This window comes from Rhineura floridana, chromosome 6 (genome assembly GCF_030035675.1).
Source record: "Rhineura floridana isolate rRhiFlo1 chromosome 6, rRhiFlo1.hap2, whole genome shotgun sequence".
Taxonomy (NCBI): domain Eukaryota; kingdom Metazoa; phylum Chordata; class Lepidosauria; order Squamata; family Rhineuridae; genus Rhineura; species Rhineura floridana.
In genome coordinates this window covers 44,168,697-44,188,555 of record NC_084485.1, presented here as the reverse complement: position 1 = coordinate 44,188,555, position 19,859 = coordinate 44,168,697, and the positions used below count along the sequence as shown (strand labels likewise).

At 40.5% G+C, this 19,859-nt stretch overlaps 1 protein-coding gene across 5 annotated transcripts in view; it reads left to right on the top strand.

The window, feature by feature from the left end:
- The window catches only part of TP53INP2 (tumor protein p53 inducible nuclear protein 2), a 68,175-nt gene extending 48,983 nt beyond the window's left edge, over positions 1–19,192 (top strand). For 3 of the 5 annotated variants that reach the window (XM_061631619.1, XM_061631617.1, XM_061631620.1), the window contains exons 3-4: positions 2,216–2,561; positions 3,689–19,192. In XM_061631619.1, the coding sequence (XP_061487603.1) occupies positions 2,216–2,561; positions 3,689–3,938 (596 nt within the window). In that variant the 3' untranslated portion in view covers positions 3,939–19,192. The remainder of the gene's footprint in view (positions 1–2,215; positions 2,562–3,688) is intronic. The other 2 variants (XM_061631623.1, XM_061631622.1) reach the window with 2 other exon arrangements.
- The last annotated feature ends 667 nt before the right edge of the window (positions 19,193–19,859 follow it).

Genomic DNA, 19,859 nt, shown 5'->3' with positions numbered 1-19,859 from the left:
CCAAATGCACAGTTATAAGATGCGGAATACTTGGCTCAGCAATGCTACGTGCGAAAAGGATCTTGGAATTGTTGATCACAAGCTGAATATGAGCCAACAGTGTGATTTGGCTGTAAGAAGGGCAAATACTGTTTTAAGCTGCATTGACAGAAGTGTAGTTTCCAAATCATGTGAAGTACTAGTTCCCCTCTATTGGACACTGGTTAGGCTTCACGATGAGTACTGTGTCCAGGTAACCACATTTTAAGGATGCAGACAACTCTACTATTCCTTCCAACTCTACTATTCTATGATATCACAAATATGCCAGGGTTATTTTGTTCTGCTTATGTTGCACTAGAGTGCCCCTCCAATAGTGCTATAACACTGGGGAAGCATTGCAGAACAACTAATAAAGTGGATTGATGTGTGAATGGTCCAGTACAAATGCACCACTAATGCACTATTATTGCCTCAATGACATGTTGCAGAACACACACACACACACACTCAGTGAAGGGATCATTGTGAAGGGATCATCCATAAATACAAGAGGGTCCCTGCTGCAGACTTGTAGAGTCTCACCTTACAACTTGTGGAGGGAAACAGGAATGGGTGTGTGTGTGGGGGGGTGCCCATCCCCCTCCTTGTGTGTTTTGCTTTCTCAATATAATGCCTGAACAGGGCTACTAAGCTGGAATCTTTCATGCATTTGTTTAAAAAACATGATTAAAAATCAAAATTGCCATTTATATTTTCTCTCACTTTCTAACTTTATCAAAAAATCTGAGTACTTATGGATAATTATTCACTCAAGTGGGAAATGCTCATGTTAAAACTTGTCTGTCTCTGTGTGTGCATACCTATATCTATATGTATGTATTTCAGTGGGTATTAGTGCCACATCACCAGTATATGTAGGGTTGCTGTCTTAATGTGAAAGGGTCATTTCTGTTTTTCCTCTGCCCAATAAATGTATATGGATTTGGATCTATTGGAATAGGATAGAAAGGGTGGGGACTGCCTACAAGTTGATCCCAACTTATAGAAACCCTATGAATAGGGTTTTCATGGTAAGCGGTATTCAGAGGGGGTTTACCACAGCCTCCCTCTGAGGCTAGTCCTCCCCAGCTGGCTAGGGCCTGCTCAGCTTGCCACAGCTGCAGAAGCCAGCCCCTTCCTTGTCCACAACTGCCAGCTGGGGGGCAACTGGGCTCCTTGGGACTATGCAGCTTGCCCACGGCTGCACAGATGGCAGGGCACGTAACCCCTGAGCCACTCACTGTGGGGGTGATCTTTAGCTGGCCCTTGACACCCAGGAGACACGAGCAGGGATTTGAACTCCCAGACTCTGGACTCCCCCTGTCTGTTTATTTATATCAATTTATTTAATATTTTGCCACGCATTTCCTTCTACTGTTCCTTCTTTTCTTTCTTCTTTTGAAAGCTCCATTGTAATTAGTAATTCATTTCTGATATGCATACTTTTTAATACATTAGCATATGTAGAATTGCAATGGCTGGTTTTCACCCTCTAGGGACAGTTAGGCACACATTCTGACTTGCAGAAGCTCTTTGTAGCTCTATGTTCCTCTGGCACTTGAATAACTTGCCATGGGAGGAGTTCCTTGCTTTGCTTGTGGGTCGTCATTGTCGTTGATTTCTCCTCCTTTAGCCAGCATGGTGGTTCACACTTTGCAAGTCTGGACTGTTTGTACAAGCAACCCAAGCCGTCACTTGAGGCTGCCATGTTTTTAGGGGCATTGATGTAGCAGCACACTCCAAGGTCCCTGCCAGTGTTGCAAAGGATGCTGGGAAGCCAGTCTCAGATGGTGCAGAGCTGCAATGGCAAGCAATGCTGAGGCTCACCTCTCGGATGGGAAGGCACAGCTACTCAGGGTGGCAAAACATCTTGGGCCAGCCCTGATTGCTCAGGGAAGGTTTTGGGATGAATTACAAAATGCCTTTGGGGTGTTATTTGTACTAATAATGCCCCCCTTTCTCTTCTCCCTCCCTCACCCCTTCCTTCCCATCCATTGTATATTGAATGTGTGTGCCACTTTCCTGTTTTAATCCTCTCCGCACCCTGCATTGCCTTGCACACTCCTCGCATGGCTTTGAACTGTGGTAACTACTTTCTGTTTGTTTGTTTTGAATTTTGTTTTTGCTCTTGTTGCTCTTGTTCTGGCTGTTCCCCATTTTGTGTGGGCGGTGATTCTTGTTGTCTCTCCATTAGATAGTTATGCTTCAGCCTCCAGTAATGAGCGGCGGGTAGATGAGAAGGACTCTGTTTGCTCTTCTCGTTGCTGCCATGGGTCCCCTCCACCTACCACGTCTTCGCCCCACACCCTCAGTGACCGTGTCAGCAGGTCCATGCCCTCTCAGCCTGACCCCTGCTTGATGGACGAGAGTTGGTTTGTTACCCCTCCCCCCTGTTTTACTGCAGAAGGTCCCGACCCTGTCAGCATGGAGAGCAACCCCATGGAGGACCTCTTGATTGAACATCCCAGCATGTCCGTGTATGTCACCAGCAACAGCATCATTGTTGAAAGAGAGAATCCTGGGGAGCACGTCCCTGAAGGGTAAGTTCAGACAGGGCACACTTTTCAGGAAAATAGTCATTTGCTAAGAACAACCCTGCCCCCCCCCAAATTTCATTACCAGAATAATAATAAAAAAGAATTAGACAAATGAGTCACCAGATGTATTTTGATTGACAGTCTTCATCATTTTAAAATTAATTAATTAAGAACAGATGCTCTGCCTTTCCACAACATAGAAACAGTTTTTGCAGTGCTTAGAGAAAAGGAGAGTAAGAGGGGTCATGATGGAACTATATAAAATTATGCACTGTGTGGAGAAAATAGAGAAAGGGTTTTCTCCTTCTTTCATAACACTCGAACTGGGGGACATCCAATAAAGATGGATGTTGGAAGATTTAGGACAGACAAAAGAAAGTACTTCTTCACGCAGCGCATAGCTAACTATGGAACTTGCTCCAGCAGGAGGCAATGATGGCCACCACCTTGGATGGCTTTAAAAGAGGATTAGGCAAATTCATGGAGGGTAAGGCTATCGATGGCTACTCGCCATGACGGCTATCTTCTACCTCCACTGTGAGAGACAATATGCCTTTGAATAATAATTGCTGGGAATGGCAAGAGGGGAGAGAGCTGGTGAGTTCAAGTCATACTTGCTAGCTTCCCATAGGCATCTGGTTGGCCACTGTGAGAACAGGATGCTGGAAGCTCCAGAAGGACTCTTCTTTTGTTCTTAATATTTGCACAAGGGAATGTGTGGCATAAAACAAGGGAAAGGGGGAGGATTGATGATAGAGAACCATGGGGGGAAGAGGAAGCTGAAAAGGACATGTTCAGGCTCCATAGCCTACCAGCAAACATGCCCAAAGTCCTCTTTTTAAGTTCTTTTGTTAACAGAGATGCTCCAAGAATTCATTCCTTGTGAATTCTGATACAGATTACCTGTTCTACACCTCCAGGACTAAGGTTTGAATCTGAATGGAGCTCTCTATAGGATTTCACATTCCTCCAAATGTTGCAATACAGTTCTTGGCTCAATTTGTTTTATGAAGAAAATCTTGCACTACTGAGGAAATGCAATGTATCTTTTGTTCACTGAAGTAGGTCCTACCCTATTGAGCCTTAAATCATCCTGGGTATTGTGTGCTTGTGTACCTTTGTGTCTGCAGCGAGGTACCTGAACGCCATTTGCAGCGCCATGCCCCACACCACTCCACCTCTCTTGCCACCAAGGCCGCCATCTTGGAGAAGGTCAACCAAGTGCGTCGGATTCAGAGGGCAAAGCAGCTGTCGGAGAAGCACAAGTTCAGTCAAAAAGTCATGCAGCGGCAGAACCGCACCAGAGAGTGCCGCCCACGATGGGCCAAACACCAAGGCAGCTTTGTCTACCAACCATGCCAGCGCCAGTACAACTACTAAGCTACTTCAGGAAGTCTACACTGTGGGGCATTATCCTTTTAACTTTCAGCTTCACCAGTTCCTCACAATGCTTTCTTCAGCCAAGAGGGTCATCATCCATTTTCTGAAATAAATCCATCCCCTCACCCCTGTGAGAGAACCTCCTACATTCTCCTGAACTGGCAACATTCAATAGTTGTTCTTTTGTGGGCTTTTCTTGGGCTTTATTTCTCCCCCCATCCCTTTTCAGCAAGAAATACATTTTCTGATCTACCACTTCCTTTTCTTTTGGGGTTTAATCTGTCCCACTCCCCTCCCTACATCCACGAGTGTGGATTTCGATTTTGATTGGAAGATGAAAGAAACCCACCATGTCCCAATACGATTAAGTAACAAGGCTGCAGGTCTACTTAGAAACTATGTGATTTTTTTTTAAAAAAAGAAAGAAGTGTTGGAGAAACATGTATGTATCTTGGTTACCAAGAAAGGCCATTTATCTCTGGGCATTTTCCTTGGTCTCCAGGGTGGCATGAAATCACATGCTAGCTATTGTAGCAGTTACTGGTGCTTCCAGTGAATATATCACATCCCCCCCCCCGCCGCCATGAGTTCTAGTAGGGTCAAGGGGCCCTGACATTTCCTTTTGTCCCTTGTTGTTGTAGTAGGGAGCCTGTGACATCAGTGCCTTTCTTTATAACATCTCACTCTTCACAGTGTGATGTCACAAATGGGGTTACCAGGTCATGTGCAAACTGGAACACAAAAATAACAAACCAAGCAAGTCCCAATGGAATGGCTTAACAAGAATATAACTTAAGACAAATGTCCATCCCTTAAAAATATATGAATGGCATATTTGTTCCTTGCACTGATATGGTGGCTAGTCATGAGGCATCCTGGCATATCATTAATTTTATTGGGGCTGCAAGACCCATGGAAATTTATGGAAGTTTTGCCATTGATTTCAAACAGATGATAAATTATGCCAGAATTTTCTGTTCAGAAGTGTCATGTGATTCAGGAAAGACCCTTTGAAAGTCCATTCTGAGCAGCTGCAATTGCCAGCAATGGTTAATGAGTGCTACAGCGGTTCACAGTTAATGAAAGGTCAAGCTTGTTTTATTGCTGTTCTTAATCACACATGTCCTTTTCTAAATGCATGCAGTGGATGCTTCCTCCATCTGATTACTTACATGGCAGCTATCATGGGTTTTTTATCATTCATGGCTTCATAGTTTAATGAGCAAGTGTTTAAACCTGTGTGTACAGAGCACAGCTGGATCTGATACTTTTTAGAATAAGAACATGTGCAAATGTGAAATAAAAGAATTTTTAAAAAGAAAATACAAAATTAAAATCCCAAATTTGCAATTTTGCCCATCCATTTTACTCCAAGGTTGATCATGGCAAATGTCCTCCAATGAAAATATGTTCGGATCCTAAGGGAGGAAGGAAATGGTTAAAAACAATCTGAAAAAAAAGAACGTTTAAAAACAGAAGCTTGAAAACTGTCTGTTGTTCTGAGAATGTTTATCGGGGCAAGTTTTAAGAGTGCAATCCAGGCAAAACCATTACAATTGCTTTCCATAGGAAATAGTCATGTAAATGATAACATTTCTCCCATTGATTTTCATGGTATTTGGCAGGATCACGACCTAAGTTTAGTGGCAAAACATCATTTTTTAAAAATCATTATACCTTATAGAAGGCTTCATATTATTCTGGCATTGATACTAACATTAGGGACCTCAGTAGAGAAAGTGGCTGATACATATTTTTAGAGGTAATAAAGTATGTTGGAGTAAGTGATGGAGTATGTTAAACAGACAGGTAAGAGATGGAAAGAGGATAGGATGATGAAGAAAATGGGTTGAAGATGGAGAGTAAAACTAAGGCTGTGATCCTATGCGCACTTACTACAGAGTAAGTGCCACTGAATCCAGTGGATGCCTAGGATCAGGCTATGTATAAATGAAGAAGAGATTTGAAGCAGTTGAACAGGTCTAAGCCAAAGTTGTGGAGGTCTGGAGTCCAGAGAATAGGAGTAGCCTCTAAAGGATAGCACATGTACCTACATTTTGAAGAAAGTCTTCTAGAATCTGGAGACCCTGAAAAATACAATTGCTAGAATATGAGAACAAATAGCTTTGATGCTGAAATCTGAAGCAGGGAGGATGTCTCCTCAGATCAGGATCATTTCAGGAGTAATTTGGTTTCACTACAATTCTGTTAGATAAGCATTGCCCTATTAAACATAATGCCATATGAACAAAAGTGAAAACTCCGTATATTCTTTACTTGTTCATTGTGTTTTCCTTCTCCACTGAAGGTAATCACAATGTTCACATCTTCATTATGGCCATAATGCCTATTGATTCTTAAACACTTGCCCATTATGGTTGAGAGCTACTATTTTCTGTTATATACTGATCTTAGGAATTTCCTCTATAAAACCTCAGAACGAGCATTTAATATATATCTGGAGCTGTAAAAAAATCAAACAACTTTTTTTTAAAAAACAAGCTTAATAATTTTTTGGACTAAGCCAGTAAATCATTTCTTGAAACTCAGTTTGAGCTTAGTTATTGGGGGGGGGAGGGATTTTGATGCAGAGGAAACACCTTTGGTTTGGCCATGTTTATTAACCAAAGCTGAAAAAGGCCAGCTGAAATGTAGCTAATAACTCTTAAAGTGCAAGAGCTCCAAACCCTCACCCTAAGCAAATAGAATTGTGATAATATGATTTTATTTCTGTTCCATTGTTGCACTCTTCTGCATTTAACTTTCTCATATTCTCAAGATGAGTTGGTTTTCTTAAAAGACCTAGGAGCAATGGTCTGGATAGGCATTGTAGTCCAGCAACATCTAGAGGCCACATTGGCTGCTGTAGCTTTAGATGCATCCTAGAACTTCCACATACATAGTGGGGGTATTAGAACCTTTTTTTCTTTAGAGTGGCAGGCCCTCATTACTGTATCATATCACCTTCTACTTTTGGAAGACTCGGTTTCAGAAGCAGTTTACCATAATGGAATTTGGAGCAGGGGCCTACTATTCAAGAAACACAAGCCTAAAGCCCTTTGGCTATGGGAATTTGCTGTTTAGTCTGTGGATCCTGGCTTATATTTCTAAAGCAATTAACTTTCCATTCACATGTCACAACTGAACAGAACATTTCCATCTGAGTTTGAAACAGACTTCATCAATCTTGGGTTGGCAACTTTTTTCTGATACAGGCACTGTACCTTGGCAGAACAGTGTAGTAGACAGAATTCCAATGGGTAAAGCTTTGCCACCCATGGCAACATGATGGGAAGTTGCCCCTGTTGAATGTCTGCCTGTCACACTGCTGTTAAATGATGGCAGCTCTAAATGCATCTCTCCAAAATTTAAATAACTTGTTGAAATTTATTTTAGGAAACTGCACACTATGTGTGTGATTCAAACTGCTGACGAAGGTAGAGACAGATCCAATCCAGAAATTTTGACTTTTTTCTCCCCTTGCCATTCCCATCTGCACATACCTATTTGCTCTCTTCATGTCTCTTTTGAAAATAGTTCCCAAATAGCACATTCTGTTAATGTAGGAGGAAGCTGGCATTAATCACCTGGTCCTTATACTAATGACATTGATGGCAAAATCCCCATATAGGATTAGCCTTTGTGCCTTTCAATGGCTGCTGAAGAAGCAGTTTCAACCAGTTATTGGTCCAGAACACATGGCAAGGCATCTTAACAACAATGGGGCAGAACCTCAAAACATAGTTGCTGGCATCCCTTGACATGTTTCCTTCAGTAACTACAGTCAAGAAAGGCATGCCAAAATCCTGGTTCTTCATGATAACCCTACAGACTGTTGCTCAAATTTGATTATATATGCTAACGTAACACTTCCTCAGAAAGCCATGGGGATGACCTATGAATTAGAAAATATCACAGATAATTGGTTGGATCTTCATTCCAGGGCAAATTCACTTGACCTGAAACTCAAACTGGAGCAATTACATTTACTGATTGAATCTTCCACTCCTTTGACTTACTGGGAAAATGATAGAATTGGCAGGTATGAATTGGAGTCATTTGTACCTGTGTGTTGGTGATCACAGATTATGTTGATTTCTGATTAAAACAGGAGAATAACACTTTCTTTAATTTTGTGAAGTGTTTACATTCTTTTGCCTCTTTCATGTCACATCAAATGCCTTTTACTATTATTGCAGCTCTTGATTTATCTGAAGAGCTGAAACATATTTTTTGGGGGGGGGAGTTCTTGTTCAATGAATTTTGTGTGTGGAAATTCTCACAGAGATGCCCAGATTTGCATGAAGGAATCTGACAATTCAAACATATTGAAAATTGGATTTTGAAACTGATAATTTAATATGGAATATTATGTTAATTTTGGGGTGGATTTCATCTGTTGGTGAGTCTTTATATTTCAATATTCAGATTCTGCTTTTAAATGCCATTAATATGAGAGAGAGAGAGAGAGAGAGAGAGAGAGAGAGAGAGAGAGAGGAAAGTGATTTCTGGTTTTATTAATTGGGTACTCTATATTCTCACAACAGAAATTAATTTTGGGAGGGAACTTCTTACCAGGGCAGGGCTTCTGTTCCTTTAAGTTTGCTGAAGCAGGTGCAGCTCTAGAGCATTGTAACACCATGATTTTTGAGGGGGAGGGGCTACACATCAAAGCTTTTACAGGAGCAGAAAACCTGTCCACTTTAAAATGTAGACAGCCTGACATTTCAGCTGTTTCATTGTCATTGGATAGGGGTTTAATCTGTAATTGAACTTTTCAAGGAAACAAAGGAAAACCTTCTGAACACGAAAACATCTGTATTAAAAACTGTAGCTTCTAGCAGTAGATGAATTGTAGCCAGCTTATTGAAATATCTCCTTCCTTCTTGCCTCATGTCCTGCACAATTCAAACTGTTTCATGTCTCCAAAGGAACCTTAGAAACTCCAATTTCTAAATAAAAAGAGGATTAGGTCACTTCTTTCCAACGTTTCTGCCTCCATTGTCACCTTTTGCTTCCCTCCCCCATCCAAGACATTCTAACACCTTAAACTAGGGATGGGGAACCTATAGACCTCCAGATGTTGTTGGACTACAGCTTCCACCATCCCTGAACATTGGCCATGCTGGCTGGAGCTGATTGGAGCTAGAATCTTAACATCTGGAGGGTGCCAGTTTCCCCATCCCTTCATAAAACAAAATGAAAAAAATTCTATGGATTTCAGTGGTAGTTTCTTGCAAGTGGGCCTAGGAGGTTTACAGCGTTAGATGCTTTCTGGTGATGTCACATTCCTATGGGCACCAAGAAAATTATTGTGATATCTCACTCTAAGCAAAGGGGCCTGACTTCCTTCTTCATGCACCACTAATGCACTAATGCACTAATGCGTCTTTGACTACAACCAGTGGAGACTGTTGGCTCTGATGTCAGTGGAACAGTGAATCTGCTCCAGATTTTAGTCCAAATGTTTAAGGAGCTGTCCAAGGTGCTTTCAGCAATCCCACAAGCACCTATCCCTGGGAGTAAAATAAACAAACAAATAATTATTATGTAAATAACTCACAATTTGTTGTTCTTTCATGAGACCCAAAATCAGCTGCTTAAGGCAGCTGTCTCCCTCTGCCTAGTGGTAGAGCCAGCCTTGGCTACAAGTATTGATCCCATAATTTTCCTGTATCTACAGCAAAAACTACTGGGAGATCAACAAGGTCAACACATGTACTGTGAAGTTTATGTTGACCAGATTTATCAAATCATGCCCCCCAATTTAGTTTTTTAAAATGCTGTGAAGCAAAAGGTGTTACGAGGCAGCAACGGTTCCTAGAAAAACATATAGCTTGGATGAAGGTCTTTAACAATCCTTTATCCATTCAAAACTCAGTTTAATAACAAAAAGCAATCATCCATGCATGCCCCTTCTTATCCTCTTTCATCACGCCACAATCCACTGTGAGTTCAAAGTTGAAAGCTTCCAAGTACAAAAATGTAACCAAGCTTGGAACAGTACAGTAATACCTCAGTTAACAAAGTAGATGTATTCCTGGCATGACTTCTTTAACAGAAACGTTGGTACCAGAGGTAGCAATAACATAAAAAGGATAGGGATAGGTTCCTACACCTGTTCATATATGGTGGGGGCAGCTTTAACAGGGGCTTTCTCCCCCTCTGAATCATATTGGATCCTTCCCTTCCCAGCCCCGGGAGAAAGCAAGAGATCTCTTTAATGCAAAGCAAACACACATAGCAAAGCAAAGGCAGAGGCTTGTCGGTTTTTGGAGGATTGTTAACTGAGGTATTACTGTATGTTCAAGTCCTGGGAAGGAGAAAAGGTCCGACTTCTGATTGTGCAACAGCTGAATTCAGAAAATGGAAATGCAAGCTAATGTTTCTCAGATGGCCTGAAGCTAATTTCCATCTCTAAATTGGGGACTGAGTAGCCGTGGTTTGAGAATAAAACAGGATGAGTTCTTATTTTAAACACAAGCACCTCCTACTACAGAACAAATTCCAAAGTCTAATAATAAAATATTAACAATTCTTTGTATACATCTCACAAACATCATATCTAAAACATCTTTATAATGCCTGCATTTCCCCCTATCGCTAGTAATTCAGGAAAGCCATCTTCCTGGCAATTCAATTATCAGTTCCAACAATGGTGTTCAAAAACACCAACGATATAGTACTCTCTTGTGTTAAGCCGAAGGAAAGGTGCTGAAGATAATGTGTGTGCTTGCGTATGTGGGTATGCATGCACATGTGTAAATATGTTACGACAATGAGAGGATGTAAGCATATTTTTAAAAAAATCAGCAATTGAAAGTTGTGAATGAATGGCTGGGAGAGCGTTGCAATGGCATCCTTAATAGGATAGACCAGAGACAGCCAATGTGGAGACTTTCTAGTTGTTGCTGGACTACAACTCCCATGATTCCTGACCACTGGCCTTGCTAGCTGTGGCTGGCAGGAGTTGTTCTCCAAAACAACTGGAAAGCACCATGTTGGCATCTCTGGGATAGGCTGAGTTCTAACTTCTTTTTTGTATATGGAACATTTACAGCATGGACTCAGGGACAAAACAAAGTATGTTGTTATCTTAAAGACACATGTTTTAAAACTGATTGATTTGGATGGTTTTGTTGTTGTATGTATGAGTCTGTTGGTACAAATTTGCATGTCCTCAAGAAATGTATGAACTTGGTAGAACTATTATTGTTGTTTTTTTAAAAAATATATATACCTTAGCATAATTTGTGCAGCATACTCTGTATCTAGTTGCTGCCTTTTGGTCAAGGAAAAAAGACTCAAATCACCACTGGCTTGGCTGTATAACCGAATTAAAGTCAGTCTGTGGGATGTGAACATTTTTTATAACTCACTTCCTCCTTTAGACCTGTTCTCTTGTAAATACTGTTACATATGTACAATTATATAATATAGTATAAATATATTTAAGCATTATTTTTTGTCAAAGTCCCCAGCTGATTTGAGGTGTGCTGAGGAGGCAAAGTGAGCAAAGGCCTGTGCTCTGGATAAAACCATAGCCAAGCCTATCACTGAACTACAGACCATGGGGTAGCTCTTGCCCACCACTGGACTTCAATGGGAGTGAGGCAAAATTTCACTGGCAGAGAATATTCTGGGATATTTGCAATATATGAGATAGGGAAGAGACACCTCAATGTTTATTTGATGTGTTTAGTAATAATGGGTTGTATCCAATGCTAATCCTACTCCAAGTAGATCCACTTAAATTAATGGACCTCAAGTTAGTCATGTCAAATAATTTCAATGGGTCTAGTCTGAGCAGGACCAGCATTGGATACAACCCAATGTAATTAGTCATTTGCACTAAAAGAAAAGCAGGGAGGGATAAATCACACAATGGCAGACATAGATCATGAAATATATTTGTTTCTTCCATCACTTTTGAATTGCTTTTGTTCCTGTGTACTACTACCATCTCCTTTGGGAGGAAGGGTGAGATATAAATTGAATAAATAAAAATCCATAGACCCTTTCTGCCTTGGCAATAAGGAAGAGACTGAAGCCAGATACCTTCTAGTTAATGTCTGTAGCTAAGTCTCATTTAACTGAAAATAACTTATTCCTGTTTGGATTGGACTGTCGAGGCCATCTCAGATATTGGAGGAAAAATATGGGTCTCCACAGCATTCCAACAATGTCTCTGCTGTACAGTCTTAATGGGTCACATGAGTTCACCTGAATTTAAATACTAGGAACAAAAGCCTAGATTGATAGGCCAGCTCACATATAATGGAAGCCTTAATTATATCAACCCAATTAAGAGGCCAACTTTAACATGAGGATACACAATAGGATAACTAAAATTTAAAATGTGAAGTAGATATACAGTATCCACGAGTCTTTATTTCAAAACATACAATTGGCAATGCCTGCCATATGGCAAGAGTACAGCAGAGTTCAAAGTTCCTACCTCAGAAAACCCCTTCCGCATTGATTTGTTTGCTACAGAATCTGTGAGTATTGCAGAAGATTCTGGAACACATTCTAGGGATCACTCCGAGTTCTGTTGGCCTGTTGGATAACCCTATGCAACCTATGTAAACTAAGAGCAATTTCTAGAACATATCCAATAATCCAATAATAATGTTAACCTGCAGTTATACATTGCAGAGGAAGATTGGTGAGGGAGAACTAGTAGGTTCTCTGCTTTATTAATCTTGTTGCAGAATTCCTGAGAAGCTTTCTGATTAGAATAATCTTTATTTGAGCATAACATCCCATAAACAATTATAACTGCTTTATGGTAATTTGTTTTATTTCCTCTCCTCCCCTTAAAAACAAAACAAAACCATGACCATGTTAAGTTGTAGCCAGATGGTAAATGGACAATGTAGAGTGTTCCCTTTCACCCTTCTTTTCTGGCAGTTCTTTACAGAACAGTGATGATTATGTCCTGCTGGCAACATAGCCCATTGCTGTTTTTTAATAGTGATTTGCAGGAGACAACAACCAGAGTAGGTGGCTAGAAACCATCATTCTGATTACTTAAAGCATAATACCCATTCATTTCACAACAGGTTCAAGAGAAGTGGATTGTGCTCATTTCGGCTCATCTATTGGGCCACAGCAACAACCGGGTGTAGTCGTCCAGGGTCTTGGGGGATCTTAGACCACTTATTTTTTTGGGAGCAGGGTCCCAGTTGAGTCCCTCTATCTCTAGCATCCTATGAGCCAATCAGCATGAAAAGATAGCCACTGAGAAGAATATTCTTCCTTGTCCTTTCCTACTGATTCCTACTTTCCTACTAATCGGAATGAAAAGAGGTGTCAGTCACTGAGAAGACTCTTCTCAGTAGCTAACACTCCCCATTTCATGCTTATTGGCTTAATGGCTGTTGTGGAAGAAACCACTAACAAGGATCTCATTCTCTACCCAGTAGCAAAAAAGGGGGGAGAGACATGGCTGTGACTATCAGGAAGAGATCCTGCACTTCTCAATTTGCCACCACACTACTGCAAAAGACACGTACCATATTCTAAATGGAAAAGAATGTGCTGGAATAATCTGGTGGCTTTTTCCAGTGAGGCAACAAACCACCAGTCACATATATTGCATATTGTCTTTTATGGTTTTTAACACTAGGTGATTGATTTTACTTTTTGGACTTTACATTATCCAGGCATCCATTTTGAACTGCAGTTATCGTCAAAATGGGCCATAACATATATTTTTTAAATCTATCCACGTAATTTTGCATTTCCCCCTCCCTTTAGTACTTAAAAGTTGCCCGTTCCCTATGCCTGCTGCATGGGCATCCACATCAAAACACAATCAGACAACACAGTGAGACCGAAATGAGCACTGTGAATGCAAACATGCATCCAGATACACATCTACATCTAGTGAGTAACATCGACCAGATCTATTTTATTAATAATAATTTGAGTTGTTAGTTGCCGAATATCAACTAGTTTCTAGGTGACTCACAACCAGCAGTATAGTCATCCAGGGTCTGGGGGGGTGTCTTAGACCCCTTACTATTTTGGGAGCAGGGTCCCAGCCAGTTCCCTATGTGACCTATAAGCCAATCAGCATGACAGGGGAGCATGCTAGCCACTAACAAGAATCTTCTTCTTTGTTCTTTTCTGCTGATCGGAGCCAATCAGAGTAAAAGGAGGTGAGTTAGCCACCAAAAGGACTCTTCTCAGTAGCTAACACACTCTCCTTTCACTCTGATTGGCTCCTAGGGACATCTGCTATTGTGGGAGAAGGTGCATGTGGGAAGGACTGAGGAGTGTGGAGATGGCAATGGAGAGCAAGCGATCGAGTGAGGGTGTGGCTGTGAGGGGTGTGTGGCATGACTAGCAAGAAAGGACCCTGCACTTCTGAATTTGTCACTACTGCTCACAACAATTAAAAAAACAATTTTAAAACAAACCATCATAAAATATTATAAAATTAAAAGAAACAACACTAGATCAGCAATTATTATTATGTATATAAACCTGCTTCTGTGTGTAATCTGCCTGGATAGATGAGGGGAAATGAATACAATTCACCAGGAATTTATTCTGTACAAAACACATTTATATGAATAGGATTCTTTTTTCTTACACAGGCTCTATTTCAGTATGGCTTTTGCAAGAGACGTTCCCACTAAAATGTGCCCAATGGGAGTAAATTTTTAAATCTCTTAAACACTTGTGAGAACCTGCCCTTTCAACTCTTTTAGTTCTTGATTTCTTTTAGCACCCTTCCAAACTCCATTGGCTACATTATCTCAGAGCTTGGAAAAGTTACATTTTTGAACTACAACGCCCATCAGCCCCAGCCAGCATGGCCACTGGATTGGGCTGATGGGAGCTGTAGTTCAAAAAAGTAACTTTTCCAAGCTCTGCATTATCTATACTGTACTACTGGACAGGAGAGAAATTTAATTTGGTCTGCATTTATTTGTTTATCTATTTGATTTATACCCCAGCCTTTCTCCCAGTAGGAGCCCAGGGTGGCATTTAAAGCCTAATTTATCAAATTTGCACTTTCCACAACAATGTAAGAAGCAAAACACAAAATCCACACTTATCCAAATTTTGTGATGTTCTCCAGCCAAAAAACACATGTATTAGGGAAAAATGTGTATTAAAATGAATATACTCGTGAAAATAACACACCAAATGCATTATATTAGGAGGCATTGCCTGCAAAAATGTGAACCTTAGTCAAAACTGCATACAAAAAGTTATTTAGTAGGAGAAATTCACAATGAAATGTTGAAGAATTTTCATGAGGACTTCTTAAAAAATAATTCCCAAACCGCTGCAGAACTGAATTTAAGATTTAAAAAATGAGAACAGACAGAATCAAAACTCTTTCCATCCCTAACTGCTACAAAAGAGCTATTATTGCAGTAATAAGACAGTCCTTGCTATTAGCAAGCTTTAGGTCCAATAAGATTTCATACTTTGTATCTAATATAGAGGCTACTGCATGCACTTGTGACATTGCATGCAACTGTGAGAGTGGCAGGGATGCACACATCCTCCTTGAAATGCAAGAACACATGCTTCCCTATAGCTATATCCTGCATTGCATATGGCAGTTGCGTTGGATGTTTCACAAATGAATTAAAATGGCATTTACTGCCTTGTAATTTCAATAATATACAAACTCCAATATGGAACATCTTTTACCACCAACTACTCTGCCTGGGGAAGTCTATTTGTTTCCACAAGTGAAGGGGGAAATGCTTAAACTGGATGTAAGGCCATAAACTGGGGGGGGGAGGGAAGGTACCCAGAGGATTGAAGAGGATATTCTAGTCTAGGCCCTTTCACTGAATTTACTAGGGAAATTTTAAGACAGAGAGGCACCTCTTTCCACAATTAGATTGCAGCTCCAAACCTCCAATTGTTTAGTCAATTGTTTTTCATTTTGATTAAAATACAGTTTACACTCAATCACATAATAGACTTTTCCTATTATAGCCTAACTTCACCTATCAAGTAGAGTTTGAACAGAGCAATGTTTAATTTCCCTACAATCAGCCCTGTTTTCTGCTCATACTGCTTCTCTTCTTAATGCATTATATGTCTTCACGCTGTATTGATTATTGATTTGTGTATGTGCCTTTCACGCACCCCTCTCCCACTTTCACATAATTTGGCTTCACTACTCTATGAGAAACGTACACAAAAGTTAATGTTCTGCTATGCAAAGATGACTGGAGATTAAATTCTACAAATATATGTATGATGGTTTTAAAATTTCAGGCTAAGATTTTTTTAAAAAGGATACTAAGGGCTAGATTTGATAAATACTTGCCATGCACAACTGTATGCATATTAGCAAGCTAAGGGTCACTTGGCAAGTTGCAGGTTTTGTTCCTTTGACTATTCTTAGTACTAGTTATTTTCAGGATTGTTCACATGAAAAAAAGATTTTTACAATGAATGCTCAGTCTTTCAACCCAAGGTCAGTAGAAACATAGATGGGAGAATTTAGTCAGGGACTGCTTTTTAAACCCCTTCAGCACTGTGACATGATGAAAAGTTGCACCTGCTAGAATTCCACTTCTACACAACTATTGAAGATACATAAACTCAGATGTTGAAAGGTTAGCCATCCTCAATATGTACCCATGTTTTAGACATGCTTCCAAAAAAGCAGGCTGTGTAACCAGGCAGGCATCTCTCTGCAGAATCCTACATAAGTCACAAAAGAACATTGAGATTTTTGTTAACAATAACTAGCCATTCATACAGTTAAAACAAAGCAAAATGTAGGAAGCAGCCATAATTGATTTCAGCAACCTGACAATGGGTTTACGGACATTTTTGCAGGATAGCCACCTGTTTCTCTCAGATGTGGAAAATCTTAGCCACATTCTTAAATCTTTCACTATATCTGGGAGTACTGAGATGTCATGATCACCACCAGCATTTTATCAAAATTGTATGAGAATGGCTATCTTTGTTTCTTTCTGAAGGCTTGTCTAACCAAAAAGTGTTATTTTGGTTTTATAAGATAGCCCTAAATGCCCTTTTAAAAATGTATTAAAATATTTATTATACAGCCACAAGAGTGGCTGAATACTATAACCAGCGTGGATTTTTCACATTCCACAATGTTAAATTGAAAATACCAACATGCCATTCTGATGCTTCCCATAACCTCATTTCAAAACAAAACCTTACAACACTTATAGTCCTGAACTCAGAAACACCCTCTCAATTTTCATGGCGTTACACAAAACAGTCAGAGAGAATTGAGAGTTCAAAGTGTAAAAGACAGAAAAAAACCCAGAGCCCTTTTGGACTTGTTTCTGTCAGAGTTCTCACAATCTGTTGAAATTCATTAAAAATCAGCCATGTTCACAGAGTACCTGTAATCCTAATACTGACCTTGCCCCATACTCTGACCTTCAACTTCTGCAGTTTCAAAGTTTGAAAAATGCCTGGATGATTTTTAATTAATTTAAGAATTTTTGGCTGGAACCCTATGATAATGTCGGGCATGCTCAGTAAGAACCAACTGTCAGTGTTCTAAAAGCCAGACTCACAGCTGCTGGGCTTGGCTAATCAGGGGGCCACACCCACAACCAGACTTTGATTTCACTTGAGACAGTCAGGGCTTCCCTCAGAGAATCCTGGGAAGTGTAGTTTGTGGTGCTGAGAGGAGACTGCTATTCTCCTGACAGAGCTCCAGTGGCCAGTGGTTTAAGAGTCAGCTGCTCTAATTGAAGCTCTGTGAGGGGAACAGGGCGTCTCCTAGCAACTCTCAGCACCCTTCACTAACTACACTTCCCAGGATTCTTTGAGAGAAACCATGACTGTCCAAAATGAAATAAAGGCCTCATGTGGATATGGCCAAGGACAGCTTTGGTTTAAATTTGGGTGGGAGGCTACATGTGCCTGCTGTAGAATAAAAAGGTGGAGGAAACGCTAAAAAGCAATGATACTGTTCACAATGTTTTCCTTTTGGAAAGGGGCTTACCCTCTGCCCACCCACCCAATCTCCTCCCCTCCCCTCCCCCGGGTCAGTGTTGGACTATGACCTTGGAGACCAGGGTTCAAATCCCCACACAGCTATGAAGCTCACTGGGTGACCTTGGGCCAGTCACTGCCTCTCATCCTCAGAGGAAGGCAATGGTAAAACCACCTCTCAGTACCGTTTACCATGAAAACCCTATTCAAAGGGTCGCCATAAGTCCAGTCAACTTGAAGGCAGTCCATTTGCAAACATGATTGCACAGAAATAAATACCATTGAACTCAAAAAGTATGCAAATTATCAAACCCACCCTCCCTTCCCCTCACTCTTTCCCCTTCCCTTCCCTCCCCTCCCAATCCCCTCCTCCCCATGGTCTGTTTTACCTGTCTTATGATTGCACGGGACTAAATACCATTGAACTCTATAAGCATGCAAATGATCAAATCTGCCCTCCCCTCCCCCTTCCTTTGCCCCCCTCCAATATGCTCCTTCCCCTTCCCCCAAGCTACACAGGAAGTGGATTGGACTGTGAAAGACCAACCCAAATTGTCTTTGCATTTTGACAAATTTGTAGGGCAGTCCAATATCTCAGAGAGGAGATCAGGTCTACTGCTCCCCTGGTGCATTCACTATAGCTGCCCAATTTCCCTGCTTTTTAAAGTTTGATAGAAATATCTGTAGGTTTTTTGCCTATTAGTGAATTTTCATATGTTTTTAAAAGGGCTTTTAAGGCTATCTTAGCCACACACAAACACCTTTCTCTTCCCTGCTATTACAATACCACTTCCAAGGATTACAATTTTGCATTTAGAATGCACATGTTAAAGATCTGCTCAAACTCACAAATTCAAATTCAAAATTCAAGGCAAATTCATTCCTGGTCATTCTCTCTGTTCTGCGGATGGGAAGGGGTGTGTGTGGTTTTCAAGCATAGATTCTTATTGTATGCCTCACAATATAGGGTTTGACTAGAGGAAAATAACTCTATCCACCAACCTTTCCTATGTCACTTAGAATGTAGAACAAAAACCTAGTTCAAAACAAAATGTGTCTTTATGTGTTTCCTGCTAGAGCAGCATAAGGATGGCTAAGAAAGAGAAAGCCCATTCCTTGTAGGGCACTGTTTAGGCATTTGCAATGTGTTGACAGAGCAAAGGACACAATTGCCTCAGAAGTGTTCTGTGGTGTGCCTGTGTGTATGTAATGTGTTTTTGATTGTTAGACTGTAATGTTGCTGGGGGGGAGGAGAAATAAAAAAATATATATTTAAACCATAACCGATGTGGAGTTTAATGAGTTCTTAAAATAAATGACACAACATGTTAGTGATATAAGCCTTGTAATTCATCAAAACAACTGAAGAGTCAGCTCCCCTTTGAGGATTTATTTCACAAATCCTGCATTCTATCAGTGCTTACAGTAAACTGTCAACATACCTGAAACTGTGTGGGTGAGACATGATGTGGCTTTACAAACTGGATAAAGCTGAGGAAACACTTTGATAAAAGCCTGTTTAGTCCCAGAGACTATAACTGCAATAAACTAGCTGACAATTCTCTTGTTTCATTTGTTTGGCAATTGGGCTGCTCAGTAGTTTCAAAAATCCAGGAAGAGGAAATGGATTCATATCAGATTAGTTTGCATACGACTTTACTTATCAAACCAAACTGACATCAAAATGAAATGAACCTTTCTGAAGGGGTGGGCTATAGATCTAAAATACTCCACTCCTACCATTCTGCTTTCACATTGCTCCCTGCTCTGTCCATTTACATATGAGCCTCCTTGTTCTTTACTATCGTTGCCCATGTGTTGTTGCAAACTGCTTTGCAATGAAACAAATAGTATCTCATCATGTGCCAAACACGTAAATATCCCTGAGCGCTACATGATAGTATGTGTGTGAATATATGCTAATCGTTCCCTTTTGTTTAAAGACACCTT